Here is a 16193-nt window from a genome sequence, read left to right on the forward strand (position 1 = left end):
GGCTGGTGTCTCCTGATGTCAATGGCTTCTTGTAGTTGTTTTGGTCGCCAGATGATGAAAAATGGTTTTGGTTCTTCATGATGTGTTCGGAAATAGCGGATTTCAGATCAAGTTTGTTAACAATAACGCTATTTTCCAAGTTTTTTCCTTGCTACCTACCACATGCAATGCTCCATGTGCTAGTAGAGGTGTTGTCCACTGTGATAAACCAAGGCTGGATGATGCAAGCAATGGTGGAACTGTTTCAGGGGATTCTGTGGAGGCACAGCAGGAGTTTGCCAAGACCCTCGGACAGACGCTGACGGGGATGGCTGAGAACGCAGAGACTCTGCAGGTGTGTAGGGATGTGGGGAAGGTTGGTTTGCCAAGACCCATAGACAGACAAAACACATCTTTATTACCATTTACAGCAACATGGCACATCACAGGGAGATATGTCTGGTTATAACATGTGTTTATAACCATGTTAAAGTAACATGGCACATCTCAGGGAGATATGTCTGGTTATAACATGTGTTTATAACCATGTTAAAAGTAACATGGCACATCACAGGGAGATATGTCTGGTTAAAACACGTGTTTATATCCATTGTAAAGCAACATGGCACATCTCAGGGAGATATGTCTGGTTATAACACGTGTTTATAACCATTTGACAGAAACATGGCACATTTTAGGAGATGAGTCTTGTTATAACACATTTTTATAACCATGGTAAAGCAACATGGCACATTTTAGGAGATATGTCTGGTTATAACACATGTTTATAACCATGTTAAAGCATTAAGGCACATTTCAGGGAGATATGTCTGGTTATAACACATTTTTATAACCATGGCAAAGCAACATGGCACATCTCAGGGAGATATGTCTGGTATTAACACATGTTTATGACCGTGTTAAAGTAACATGGCACATCTCCGGGAGATATGTCTGGTTATAACATATGTTTATAACCATTTTACAGCAACATGGCACATCTCAGGGAGATATGTCTGGTTATAACACATGTTTATAACCATGGTAAAGAACCTTGGCACATCTCAGGGAGATATGTCTGGTTATAATACATGTTTATAACCATTTACAGCAACATGGCACATCTCAGGGGGATGTGTTTCGTTATAACATGTTTATTACCATGTTACAGCAACATGGCACATCTCAGGGGGATATATCTGGTTATAACACATGTTTATTACCATGTTACAGGAACATGGCACATCTCATGGAGATATGTTTGGTTATAACACATGTTTATAACCATGTTACAGCAATATGGCACATCTCAGGGGGATATGTCTGGTTATAACACGTGTTACAGCAACATGGCACATCTCAGGGAGATATGTCTGGTTTAATATAACACATGTTTATACCCATGTTACAGCAACATGGCACATCTCAGGGGGATATGTCTGGTTATAACACGTGTTACAGCAACATGGCACATCTCAGGGAGATATGTCTGGTTTAATATAACACATGTTTATACCCATGTTACAGCAACATGGCACATCTCAGGGGGATATGTCTGGTTATAGCACGTGTTACAGCAACATGGCACATCTCAGGGAGATATGTCTGGTTTAATATAACACATGTTTATACCCATGTTACAGCAACATGGCACATCTCAGGGGGATATGTCTGGTTATAACACGTGTTACAGCAACATGGCACATCTCAGGGAGATATGTCTGGTTTAATATAACACATGTTTATACCCATGTTACAGCAACATGGCACATCTCAGGGGGATATGTCTGGTTATAGCACGTGTTACAGCAACATGGCACATCTCAGGGAGATATGTCTGGTAATAACACATGTTTATACCCATGTTACAGCAACAAATGTCAGAGGAGGAGCTGTCCCAGGCCTTCACAAACATGGGCGTGGGAGGCGGCGGCGGCGGAGGGGCGGGGCCAGGCGGGGACATGTTTCCCATGATGCACGGCATGATGAAGATGCTGCTGTCCAAGGATGTCCTGTACCCATCACTCAAAGAGATATCAGAGAAGGTGAGCTAAATATTCTCAACCGGAGAGCATGAGTGGCCAAGCGGTCTAAGGCACTGCAGATTGCTGTGCAGAGTTGCATCCTTTAGAAACAGGTTCATGGGTTATTTTTTTGGGTTTGTCAACACTATACCCAGGATCATGGGTTTCCCCAAAGAGGTGTGTGACTTCAGTCTTTCCTCACACATCAAGCTGACACGCCCGAATATAACTGACAAACAGTTCATACTACACATACAACCACCCTGTAACATTTAGCAAGTAAAACTTTGTCACTGCAGAAATTGGAGTGAGTGAGTGAGTTGGGTTTAACACCTCTTTTAACAGTAATCCAGTTATGTCAGGGCGTGTCAGCTTGATGTGGGAGGAGTGAGTGAGTGAGTTGGGTTTAACGCTGCTTTAAACAGTATTTCTGTTATATCACGGCATGTCAGCTTGGTGTGGGAGGAAAGCCTGAAGTGATGCAAGTGTCAGACCAATTTTATGAAATGGTGCTGACAAGCCTAGAAACATTATCATGTCAAACCGGGATTCGAACCCATGATCATAGGTTTCTGGCACGCACAAGGGACGTAACTCTGCATAGCGAACTGTGGTGCCTCAGAAGACTTGGCCACCCCTCTCCCCTAAAATATGAGGTCTTTAAGAAAGAAAAGTCATGGTAACGGTAGCTGGTTTATTGTTTAGCGTCTTGGTAACACATTGTAACTCTCTAGACTATTATGCTCCTTCATGGACTGGCACAATGGGATGACGTATATGATGATGATGATGATGATGATGATGATGATGTTTCCTGGAAGGTACCTATGGCTGTGGACTCCCCAGGGAGCTGTGATAGCACAATATTTTGTTGAATAGGGTAATTGTAGTCTCATGAAGATCTGGTAGAATTTCTATATCAACGGATCTCCCCTTAAGATCTGTGTTAAACTTGGCCTTCAGCAACCCATGCTTGTTGTAAGGGACAACTAACAATATCGGGTGGTCAGACTCGCTGACTTGCTTGATGCATGTCATCGTATCCCAGTTGTTTGGCTCGATGCTCATGATGTCCAGACTCGGTTATTTACAGATCACTGTCATACAGCTGGATAGTGAGTGCGGGGTAAACAACAAACAAACAAACACATGACACACTTGACACACTTGACATGGCTTCTGCACACCCTTGTTCCGATTGTGTAGTACCCCAAGTGGCTGGAGGAGCACAAGGACACAGAGTCAGCCTCGTCGCTGGACACGTACCGCCGCCAGCACCAGCTCATCTCCAGCATCTGTGTGGAGTTTGAGGCGGAGACCCCGACCGATACGGAGGAGACAAAGTCCCAGCGCTTCGACAAACTCATGGAACTCATGCAGCAGGTGGGTGGCAGGCTCCTCAGAGTTCTCTCCCTTGTTCCCAGGCAACCACTAGCTCCTCACAGTTCTCTCCCTTGTGCCAAGCTCCTCACAGTTCTCTCCCTTGTTCCCAGCCAACCACTAGCTCCTCACAGTTCTCTCCCTTGTTCCCAGCCAACTGCTAGCTCCTCACAGTTCTCTCCCTTGTTCCCAGCCAACCACTAGCTCCTCACAGTTCTCTCCCTTGTTCCCAGCCAACCACTAGCTCCTCACAGTTCTCTCCCTTCTTCCCAGCCAACCACCAGCTCCTCACAGTTCTCTCCCTTGTTCCCAGCCAACCACTAGCTCCTCACAGTTCTCTCCCTTGTTCCCAGCCAACCACTAGCTCCTCACAGTTCTCTCCCTTGTTCCCAGCCAACCACTAGCTCCTCACAGTTCTCTCCCTTGTTCCCAGCCAACCACTAGCTCCTCACAGTTCTCTCTCTTGTTCCCAGCCAACCACTGGCTCCTCACAGTTCTCTCCCTTGTTCCCAGCCAACCACTAGCCCCTCACAGTTCTCTCCCTTGTTCCCAGCCAACCACTAGCTCCTCACAGTTCTCTCCCTTGTTCCCAGCCAACCACTACCTCCTCACAGTTCTCTCCCTTGTTCCCAGGCAACCACTAGCTCCTCACAGTTCTCTCCCTTGTTCCCAGCCAACCACAAGCTCCTCACAGTTCTCTCCCTTGTTCCCAGCCAACCACTAGCTCCTCACAGTTCTCTCCCTTGTTCCCAACCAACCACTACCTCCTCACAGTTCTCTCCCTTGTTCCCAGCCAACCACTAGCTCCTCGCAGTTCTCTCCCTTGTTCCCAGCCAACCACTAGCTCCTCACAGTTCTGTCCCTTGTGCCAAGCTCCTGACAGTTCCCTCTCTTGTTCCCAGCCAACCACTACCTCCTCACAGTTCTCTCCCTTGTTCCAAGCTCCGCACAGTTCTCTCCCTTGTTCCCAGCCAACCACAAGCTCCTCACAGTTCTCTCCCTTGTTCCCAGCCAACCACTAGCTCCTCACAGTTCTCTCCCTTGTTCCCAGCCAACCACTGGCTCCTCACAGTTCTCTCCCTTGTTCCCAGCCAACCACTACCTCCTCACAGTTCTCTCCCTTGTTCCAAGCTCCGCACAGTTCTCTCCCTTGTTCCCAGCCAACCACAAGCTCCTCACAGTTCTCTCCCTTGTTCCCAGCCAACCACTAGCTCCTCACAGTTCTCTCCCTTGTTCCCAGCCAACCACTGGCTCCTCACAGTTCTCTCCCTTGTTCCCAGCCAACCACTACCTCCTCACAGTTCTCTCCCTTGTTCCAAGCTCCGCACAGTTCTCTCCCTTGTTCCCAGCCAACCACAAGCTCCTCACAGTTCTCTCCCTTGTTCCCAGCCAACCACTGGCTCCTCACAGTTCTCTCCCTTGTTCCCAGCCAACCACTGGCTCCTCACAGTTCTCTCCCTTGTTCCCAGCCAACCACTACCTCCTCACAGTTCTCTCCCTTGTTCCAAGCTCCTCACAGTTCCATCCCTTGTTCCCAGCCAGCCACTAGCTCCTCACAGTTCTCTCCCTTGTTCCAAGCTCCTCACAGTTCTCTCCCGTGTTCCCAGCCAACCCAAGCTCCTTCCCAGTGCGTGACACCTTCGTTACACTCTCGGTAACATCGCTGCCACCAGTGTGGGCGCGGCCATTACAAGAATCTTGAAATTTGGCCTCTAACCCCAAATGTAGTAACGTTCATACCATTGTTTATGTCTTTGGGAATGTCATTATAGTGAATTTTGAAAAGGTTTGCGACTGACCATGTTTTCCAGATGAATTTACTTTGTTGTTTGTATAATCAGATTGTTTCGAGATAGCGGGCTAACGGAAAATCAACCAACTTCTCCCTTACATTCTTACTATATCAATAACATGATAGTTTTAATGAAATAGAAATTCAAATTGACAAACAAAGAAAGTAATTTAGCAGGGGTAAGTGTATTCGGCGTCAGAACAGTCGTCATTTGTTTGTAAACATAACGGTCATTCGGTTGCGAGTTCAACTCCAAGCATGGTTGTGGCCAGCTATTCACAGTTCTCTCCCTTGTTCCCAACCAACCACTACCTCCTCACAGCTCTCTCCCTTGTTCCCAGCCAACCACTAGCTCCTGACAGTTCTCTCCCTTGTTCCCAACCAACCACTAGCTCCTCACAGTTCTCTCCCTTGTTCCCAGCCAACCACTAGCTCCTCACAGTTCTCTCCCTTGTTCCCAGCCAACCACTAGCTCCTGACAGTTCTCTCCCTTGTTCCCAGCCAACCACTAGCTCCTCACAGTTCTCTCCCTTGTTCCCAGGCAACCACTAGCTCCTGACAGTTCTCTCCCTTGTTCCCAGCCAACCACTAGCTCCTCACAGTTCTCTCCCTTGTTCCCAGCCAACCACTAGCTCCTCACAGTTCTCTCCCTTGTTCCCAGCCAACCACTGGCTCCTCACAGTTCTCTCCCTTGTTCCCAGCCAACCACTAGCTCCTCACAGTTCTCTCCCTTGTTCCCAACCAACCACAAGCTCCTCACAGTTCTCTCACTTGTTCCCAGCCAACCACTAGCTCCTCACAGTTCTCTCACTTGTTCCCAGCCAACCACTAGCTCCTCACAGTTCTCTCCCTTGTTCCCAGCCAACCACTGGCTCCTCACAGTTCTCTCCCTTGTTCCCAGCCAACCACTAGCTCCTGACAGTTCTCTCACTTGTTCCCAGCCAACCACAAGCTCCTCACATTTCTCTCCCTTGTTCCCAGCCAACCACTAGCTCCTCACAGTTCTCTCCCTTGTTCCCAGCCAACCACTAGATCCTCACAGTTCTCTCCCTTGTTCCCAGCCAACCACTGGCTCCTCACAGTTCTCTCCCTTGTTCCCAGCCAACCACTAGCTCCTCACAGTTCTCTCCCTTGTTCCCAGCCAACCACTGGCTCCTCACAGTTCTCTCCCTTGTTCCCAGCCAACCACCAGCTCCTCACAGTTCTCTCCCTTGTTCCCAGCCAACCACTAGCTCCTCACAGTTCTCTCCCTTGTTCGCAGCCAACCACTGGCTCCTCAAAGTTCTCTCCCTTGTTCCCAGCCAACCACTACCTCCTCACAGTTCTCTCCCTTGTTCCAAGTTCCTCACAGTTCCCTCCCTTGTTCCCAGCCAGCCACTAGCTCCTCACAGTTCTCTCCCTTGTTCCAAGCTCCTCACAGTTCTCTCCCTTGTTCCCAGCCAACCCAAGCTCCTTCCCAGTGCGTGACACCTTCGTTACACTCTCGGTAACATCGCTGCCACCAGTGTGGGCGCGGCCATTACAAGAATCTTGAAATTTGGCCTGTAACCCCAAATGTAGTAACGTTCATACTATTGTTTATGTCTTTGGGAATGTCATTATAGTGAATTTTGAAAAGGTTTGCGACTGACCATGTTTTCCAGATGAATTTACTTTGTTGTTTGTATAATCAGATTGTTTCGAGATAGCGGGCTAACGGAAAATCAACCAACTTCTCCCTTACATTCTTACTATATCAATAACATGATAGTTTTAATGAAATAGAAATTCAAATTGACAAACAAAGAAAGTAATTTAGCAGGGGTAAGTGTATTCGGCGTCAGAACAGTCGTCATTTGTTTGTAAACATAACGGTCATTCGGTTGCGAGTTCAACTCCAAGCATGGTTGTGGCCAGCTATTCACAGTTCTCTCCCTTGTTCCCAGCCAACCACTAGCTCCTCACAGTTCTCTCCCTTGTTCCCAGCCAACCACTAGCTCCTCACAGTACTCTTCCTTGTTCCCAGCCAACCACTAGCTCCTCACAGTACTCTTCCTTGTTCCCAGCCAACCACTAGCTTCTCACAGTTCTCTCCCTTGTTCCCAGCCAACCACTAGCTCCTCACAGTTCTCTCCCTTGTTCCCAGCCAACCACTAGCTCCTCACAGTTCTCTCCCTTGTTCCCAGCCAACCACTAGCTCCTCACAGTTCTCTCCCTTGTTCCCAGGCAACCACTAGCTCCTCACAGTTCTCTCCCTTGTTCCCAGCCAACCACTAGCTTCTCACAGTTCTCTCCCTTGTTCCCAGCCAACCACTAGCTCCTCACAGTTCTCTCCCTTGTTCCCAGCCAACCACTAGCTCCTCACAGTTCTCTCCCTTGTTCCCAGCCAACCACTAGCTCCTCACAGTTCTCTCCCTTGTTCCCAGGCAACCACTAGCTCCTCACAGTACTCTCCCTTGTTCCCAGCCAACCACTAGCTCCTCACAGTTCTCTCCCTTGTTCCCAGCCAACCGCTAGCTCCTCACAGTTCTCTTCCTTGTTCCGGGCGGTCGGGTAGCCTAGTGGTTAAAGCTTTCGCTCGTCACGCCGAAGACCCGGGTTCGATTCCCGACATGGGTACAATGTGTGAAGCCCATTTCTGGTGTCCCCCACCGTGATATTGCTGGAATATTGCTAAAAGCAGAGTAAAACCATACTCGCTCACTCACTTCCTTGTTCCCAACCAACCACTAGCTCTTCACAGTTCTCTCCCTTGTTCCCAGCCAACCACAAGCGCCTCACATTTCTTCATTTGTTCCCAACCAACCACTAGCTCCTCACAGTTCTCTCCCTTGTTCCCCCGCCTCAAGCTCTACATAGTTCTCTCCCTTGCAAAATCCTACTGGTTACTTTCTCATTCTGTGGGACGAGTGGACGAGCAGCAATGGCGGGTTCCAAGCCACACTGTGCACCAATGACCATGTTCGAATCCTCAAAGGGTTTCCTTGTACCAAAACCGTCAAATGTTAGGCACCACTTGCAGGGTATCGCCGCTTCGAAATTGTCGTGTGCAGGGGTGGTGTCTGAGTCTGTTCTAAACCCATTTCCGACCTTGAACATGTTCGAATCCTCAAAGGGTTTGCTTGTACCAACTCCATCCAAAAATAGTCACCTGACATCGCTGCTACGAATTGGCGTGTTCCAGGGGTGTCCCAAATATTAATCAAATATTACCACCAAGCGGTGTTATTTTTAGCATGCAACCAAGAACAAAAGATGAGGTACATATGTCCGACTAACTTCATGTAAACTTTCAATAGTTTCTGTGGAGAACCTTACAAGATATGATCTTTAAAGTAAAATTCTTCACAAAAAGTCATCAAAATCAAAATCCAACAGGGCCCTCACTAAGAAAGATATCCAAAAACGGCTGACAGAGTTGGATGTACTATGTATGGATACAATTCTCAGAAAGTTTGAAATCAGTTCATGCAGTGGGTTCAGAGGAGATAGGAATTGGAGTCATGTACCCCCAAAACCCTGTGAAATCCTTGAATCCAATATGGCTGCCAAACCACTTGACTAATGAACATAAAATGTCAAGCACCTAAAGCAGAAGACACACGCAAAGTTTCAAAGTAATCGGACTTGCGGTTGCAGGGCAATAGGGCAAAATGTGGCTTCAAAAATTATTTGTTTTTTGGTTATCTGCCCTTTGTCGTTGGGCTTGGAGCCCTAATTATAAATAAATACAATTGATAATCAAACAGGAAATTACATATGATGAACATTTGAAATTTGTGTATAATATCTTATAGATAGCAAAAGTAAATTTGACATTTTTGAAAACATTCATCAATGTGATATTGTTAAATAATTAATAGACAGAGATTATAGAATATATATATTAAATGGCTGCTTTTTCAAAATATTATATATTATTCTTATGTCCCTTTCATGCATTCTTCACAATCTATGTCTTTCAGTGTGGGTTAATTTAGGATTTTATGAAAAGTCCTCCAAATAGATGCATATTAAACAACGGCCTTATGACAACCATTGGCCTGTCGTACATTTACGTGTTGTGTTATGGGTAAATATTATTATTGTTTATTTAAATTGTCATAATATTTATGCCTCTAAATCTAGAGCCAAATTTGTGGATATGTTTAATCGTATTTCAATATTTACATAATACATGCACAGGTATTTCTCCAGTTGCAATATCAAACTCACAGTATCAATAGATAACAAAAATATATGCTATCATCCTAGTGCTATCATTTCCTTCTAATAACTGGGGACCTGTGAAGATTCCGGGGTAGAAAAGGTCTTCAGCAACCCATGCTTGCCGTAAAAGGTGACTATGCTTGTCGTGAAAGGCGACTAACGGGATCGGGTGGTCAGACTCGCTGACTTGGTTGATGCAGGTCATCGATCCCAATTGCATGGATCGATGGTCATGATATTAATCACTGGATTGTCTGGTCCAGACTCGATCATTTACAGACCGCCGTCTTATAGCTGGAATATTGCTGAGTGCGGCATTAAACAACAAACCAACCAGCCAACCAAATCTAATGACTGGGACCCTTTTTTTGAAACTGTGCAAGGTGCGATGGAGGGAGGTACGTGTTGTGTGTCACAGCTGGTTCCACTTACTGTATGTTCAGTAAGCTGTGTGGGTTTGCGGACAACTGTAGACAGTCATGTTCATGATATTTGTACCTCCACAATTAAAGATTATGATCTTAGCGAATTTCTGGGTCTTAAATCCAAGCTGTATTACAATGGCGCTAAGATTTGTTTTGCATGTGGAAGAGAACAACTGTAAGATGATTGTAGGCGCCTAAGATTGTTGTAACTCATATCGTTCTGGTGCAAGTGGGTCCAGCATTAGCATCGACTCCCACAAGCAGCCACAACCACATCCACACATGACCTTAAACCACATTTCACCGCACGCTAAACAGTGTGATGAAGAAAAGAGTGCTTTTTGTATACTTTTATTTCACTTTTATGTTATATAGGGTAAGAGAAATCTGTAAAAGACAACTATTTTATATCTTGCCTTTGATGCAGCATCTCAACAATAAGTTTTGGTTCAATCTTACTTCTGTTGTAGATGCAAGAGCTAGGGCAGCCCCCGAAGGAAATAGTCGGAGAGATGGTAAGTTCTCACTCACTCACTCACTCACTCACTCGGTGACTCACCCTCCCATCCTCACTCACTCACTCACTCACCCATCCTCACTCACTCACTCACTCACTCACTCACTCACTCACCCATCCTCACTCACTCACTCACTCACTCACTCACTCACTCACTCACCCATCCTCACTCACTCACTGATATTGTTGTTTTATGAATATTTTCTATTCCCTTAAAAACCGGAATTATGCATCTGGTCTGTATAAAGAGGTTTGGTTTGGACTGGTTTAACTGTAGTTTTCTCAGTGTTGATATAATGGAAATGAAGTACTTTGTACTTTCAGGACTTATCACCATATTTCAGAAAATAATGAATGAACTGTTTCATTTCAGGCCCCAGGTTTAGAATTTGACGATAATGGCATCCCCAAGTTGCCGGGGATGACAGAACAATGTGTCGTCATGTGAACAAGAGAGAGCATTCACCCATCCGTCTTTCCCCTGTCAAAGGGAGATAAGTTGAGATGCAGTCCTAGAGTTCTGTCCCTTGGATCCAGCCCGTCTGAGGACAGATGTGTTGTGACTGCTGATGACTGCCTGACTGTGTGTATATATTTCATGGCTGCATGAGTGTTTCTTAGACATGTGGTATGTGTCAAAGTGTGTTGCTTCTGCAGAAGAATGGACTGCTGGATTAAATGGAAGAAACCGCGCAATGATTGGAGCTTGGTGGTTGATTGGTCCAAAAATATTTTGTTTCTTTAAGCTTCATTTTGTAACATGGCCAAATCATGAAAAGAATCCGGGAAATCAGTAGAAATGTAATCAGAAATGAAAAACAATAATTATTTACACCATGTGTACGAATATAAAAAAAATAATTTCCAACAATGAAACACCGAGGGCTGCCATTGAGTGAAGCTAACCGTGTTATTATAATCAGAGGCTTCTCAAAGAGGGTCCTGTAGTCTGGTATAATGTGTCTGAGTGGGGTATTCATGTCAAACTGCGTCATGGTATCTCAGTGGGCTAGCACTATAAACCAGCATATGTCCGGACTAGTACAAGCAGCCCCCCCCCCCTCCCCCCCCCCCTACACACACACACACACGCGCAATTGCTCACGTTCACCCCCCCACACACACGCAATTGCTCACGCTCACCCACACACACACACACGCAATTGCTCACGCTCACCCACACCCACACACGCACACGCACACCCACGTGCATGCACATCGCTATATACTGTATTCGACATAATAAGCGCCCCACTCTAATAACGCCCACAGCGACATTTGCTAAGATATTGGCTAGTGAACAATCCCAGTTAGCACCCCTTCCGATTTATCAATGTACACAAGACTTATTTATTCGCGTATAATACGCACTCGTGTGTTATATGCACCCTTAATTATGGGCAATTACATTTTAGAAAAATATGTCTGTCATACATAAACATTTTTGAGGCTGTCAGCATAAACCACGAAATGTATCTTTCAACTCTGTTTTTTTCACCAAAATAATATTCTAATAAGAGCCCCCTATTTCTAATTTTGAGAGCGCCCTGGGCGCTTATTACGTCGAATACGGTAAGTGCAATAATCTTGGACGCAGTGTTAAACCCAATTTCACCTCAGCTTGCCCACCTGCTTGCCTTGCAAGTTTCATTCACTTGTTCTGTGGCCATGTAACAGTCATCTTCCCGAGGCAAGAGAGTTAACTGACTTAAAAGGCCAGTTTCCACCCTTGCCGAACTAGGAATTCCTGGGCTCAATCGTAGCGCCACCAGTGGCTATTACAAGTTATGTCCCTTCTAAGCCTCTCCTATGGACCAATCCGATTCCACCTCTCCTATCATTTGCATTTGCTTCAAACAAAATGGCGGCCCCCAGTCAAGCGATCTGATCGATAATCAAGATCTATATTGTGATAAAACGAGTCTTAGATCGTGAAGTGCATCAAATCACGTGAGCACCTTGATTAAAAACATCCAAAGACATGCTTTGCAGATCCTGTAATTGACTGAAATCTGCGTGACATATACGAACCGGATTTCGACTCGTTAGTCCAGCCAAAATGTAACTCCATAATACCAGCCTAGTTCAACAAGGATGAAAACTGGATTTTTATGGTAATGGGAAGATGATGACATTAGTCAGGGTAAAGAACACAAACTCAACCATGTTCCAGTATTTAAACTGTTGGATCTAATTGACACCTGGACAAATTACAGGTAGGTCCAGTGTTTTGCCCCAGCCCTATTCCTTAAATCGATCACCACCCGTCGGTAACTTGGTTGATTGTGTGTCATTGGAGATGTTGGGGTACCCCATGTGGGGACAAGTCAGGTAAATATTAGCTTTATTCAAAGTACTTCGATACTATCTTTGCCAAGTACTGATAGTACTGTGGGATACTTATGCTTAAATTAACCTTGAAACTAAAGTGGGTGTCAAATTGGCTGTTTAACCATGTGTAATCAGAGACATGTTATTGTGATTTGAAACCACTGATTGACCAGGTGCAATAAAGCACACTCCAAGGTCATGGTTAATTGTGATGAGCTTGAAATGATAAAGTCTGCTATATAAGTTATATATTTTCTGTTTCCATGATACAAGAAAATGATTCTCAAAATATGTCAAGTGTATATTTAAAAAGAATGACATGCTATTATCTTAATGAAAAGTGGAGTAGTATAAAGATATTTAACACATGTTGTATAATAATAATCATGTATACTCACCGCCAAAAGAAACACGAACCACAAAAGAAGGGATGTTTCCAACGTGTACCAATTAATGACAAAACTAACAATCAGTCAAGTGTTACCACAGATTGACTTTATTCTTATCACGATATCCAGACTTTACACACTAATTCTGCACGAGACAAATCTCGAGTCATGGATCTATGACGTCCCATGTGATGCGTTCATGAGCATCGGTGCACACAACATACCAGTATGTTCGTTGGTCCAACGAACCAGTCTAATTTCCCTTGAGTATGAGTAAATGTGCAGATATGAACCAACATGTGTGGTATCTGCCTCTCTTTTAGTGGTGAGTATGTAATACTGTATTCGACATAATAAGCGCCCCGCTCTAATAAGCGACATTTGCTAATATATTGGCTAATGAACAATCCCAATTAGCACCTCTTCCGATTTATCAATGTACACAAGACTTATTTATTCGTGTATTCGTGTATTAATACGCACTCGTGTGTTATATGCACTCTTAATTATGAGCAATTAAATTCTGGAAAAATATATCTGTAGTGTATAATACGCAGTTCTTTCAACTCTGTTTTTTTTCACCAAAATTTTATTCTCATAAGAGCCCCCTATTTCTAATTTTGAGAGCGCCGGGGTGCCTTTTACGTCGAATACGGTAGTTGTACATGATAGGCGTGTGATTACTGTGTGTGTGTTCCCGAAGTCGGTATTCAGTGTAGTATATAGTGAAGACCATTAAAGTCCCATCCCATACATATGCTATGGAGTATTGTGTATGTTGTACTTACTGCATCATCGTGAATGTATCCATTATATTGATAGGACTGTAAATAGTTTCAGAAGAATGCATCAATTATTGAAAGGGACTGTCACCATGGTAACAGAAGGTAGAATGCATCTTTTTTGTGCAAGGGACTGTCACCATGGTAACAGAAGATAGAATGCATCTATTTTGTGCAAGGGACTGTCACCATGGTAACAGAAGGAAGAATGCATCTATTTTGTTCAAGGGACTGTCACCACCATGGTAACAGGTGGTAGAACACATCTATTTTGTGGAAGGTACTGTCACCATGGTAACAGAAGAAGGAATGTATCTATTTTTTGCAAAGGACTGTCACCATGCTAACAGAAGGTAGAATGCATCTTTTTTGTGTAAGGAACTGTTACCATGGTAACAGGTGGTAGAACGCATCTGTTTTGTGCGAGGGACTGTCACCATGGTAACAGAAGGTAGAATGTATCTTTGTTAAGCAAGGGACTGTCACCATGGTAGTGGAACGTAGAATGCGTCAATTTTGTGGAAGGGACTGTCACCATGGTAACAGAAGGTAGAATTCATCTATTTTGTCACCATGGTAAGATATGATAGAATGCATCCATTATGTTAATGGGACTATAAACATGGTAACAGAAGATGGATTGCGTCCATTATTTGAAAGAGACTGTAACCATTGTAACGGAAGATAAAATGCATCACAATGTATTAGTTTTCTTTTTGTCCAGAGTGAGTGAGTGAGTGAGTGAGTGAGTAAGGGGAGTGAGTGAGTGAGTGAGTGAGTGAGTAAAATTGGAGCAGTTAAATGAACCAGGTGGTCAGACTCGTTGACATGCTTATTTGTGGGTCATCATACGTCAGTGCTTATCATATTGGTCACTAGTTTGTTTTGTCAGAGGTCAATTATTAATAAGCCGCGTCATATCATATAGGTTTAATATTGCTTCCTATAACGTAAATAAACACACACAAAAATATGCCAGTGTTGTACTCTCTCCTCCCCCCTCCCTCCCTGCAAGACACACACAGACTGTCCCAGGGGGTAGTATTTAAGCTCTTCAGTGTTAGAAATCGGCACTAGTCCTATAGTCTTTGCAAAACTGCCCAATAGTTAAGATATCATAAGGACTAGTAGAAATTTGTCATTTTTACAGGTTTTGCTACATGTTGTCATTATAAGGACTAGTGGAGTAAAACTGATAGTTTCTACCCCTGCTCTGACGAATGGTACATATTCAAATCTGGACCAGACAATCCAGTGATTGATAGAACCATCAGTGATCCCCAGGTGAACACACTGGATGTATAATGTATTTCTAGTCTGTTTCTGTCAACTCTTATCAGTTTCCTAGAGGTTGTTTCATGTGTATATAGTTTAGTGTTAAACCTCAAGCCTATATCACCCGGATTGTTATTATTACAAGACAGTGTCACGTGGTGTGTGATTGTTATTATTACAAGACAATGTCACGTGGTGTGTGATTGTTATTATTACAAGACAATGTCACGTGGTGTGTGATTGTTATTATTATAAGACAGTGTCACGTGGTGTGTGATTGTTATTATTACAAGACAGTGTCACGTGGTGTGTGATTGTTATTATTATAAGACAGTGTCACGTGGTGTGTGATTGTTATTATTACAAGACAATGTCACGTGGTGTGTGATTGTGATGATGGTCATTGTTCCATGTATTGGTGCCCTGTGTTTGTGTGACTGCCAGAGATGTTGCCAAGTGGTTCAGCTCACACTGGCTGGCTGTCCATGTGTAAATGTTGATTAATGTCTTAATGCAGTTTGTCACGTTGTCATGACAACTGATGCTGAAACTTTCCTACACATGTCATCAAAAAAAAAGAAGCAAATCTTACAGTAAAATTGTGGAATGAAATTTTCATAACAATAGCATTTCTCTTCAACGTAATGATCTAGGTCGCTGGCGATATTGAAAACGCAGGGAAAATAGTTTCTTGCTTTTGGTGGATTGTTTAGCCAAGATGTAGGGGACAAGTAATGGACAAATTGTCTGGGATAATGCTATTGTGGGTGGATGTCAACTGCCAACTTGGACAAACCCTCCACCTATTGTGCAGCATTAACACTGGCAAACTGTCTTACATTTTGCGGGGCGGTCGGGTAGCCAAGTGGTTAAAGCGTTCCCTCTTCACGCCGAAGACACGGGTTCGATTCCCGACATGGGTACAGTGTGAAGCCCATTTCTGGTGTCCCCTGCCGTGATATTGCTGGAATATTGCTAAAAACGACCTAAAACCATACTCACTCACTCTTACATTTTGCCGTTTGGGGCCGCCTCTGTGGTCTAGTGGATAAAGCATCTGCCCGGGAAGCGGAAAGTCAGTAGTTCGATCCCATTCCGTTTCCCACCATAA

At 44.3% G+C, this 16193-nt stretch overlaps 1 protein-coding gene across 1 annotated transcript in view; it reads left to right on the plus strand.

Annotated features, from left to right (window-relative positions):
* The window catches only part of LOC139458156 (peroxisomal biogenesis factor 19-like), a 28719-nt gene extending 13585 nt beyond the window's left edge, over positions 1-15134 (plus strand). Inside the window, exons 4-8 of the mRNA XM_071239483.1 lie at positions 249-334; positions 1851-2024; positions 3210-3386; positions 10259-10303; positions 10679-15134. Coding sequence (XP_071095584.1) covers positions 249-334; positions 1851-2024; positions 3210-3386; positions 10259-10303; positions 10679-10753 — 557 coding nt within the window. The 3' untranslated portion in view covers positions 10754-15134. The remainder of the gene's footprint in view (positions 1-248; positions 335-1850; positions 2025-3209; positions 3387-10258; positions 10304-10678) is intronic.
* The last annotated feature ends 1059 nt before the right edge of the window (positions 15135-16193 follow it).

Source organism: Haliotis cracherodii, unplaced genomic scaffold (assembly GCF_022045235.1).
Source record: "Haliotis cracherodii isolate W230 unplaced genomic scaffold, xgHalCrac1.p SCAF_12, whole genome shotgun sequence".
Classification (NCBI taxonomy): Eukaryota; Metazoa; Mollusca; class Gastropoda; order Lepetellida; family Haliotidae; genus Haliotis; species Haliotis cracherodii.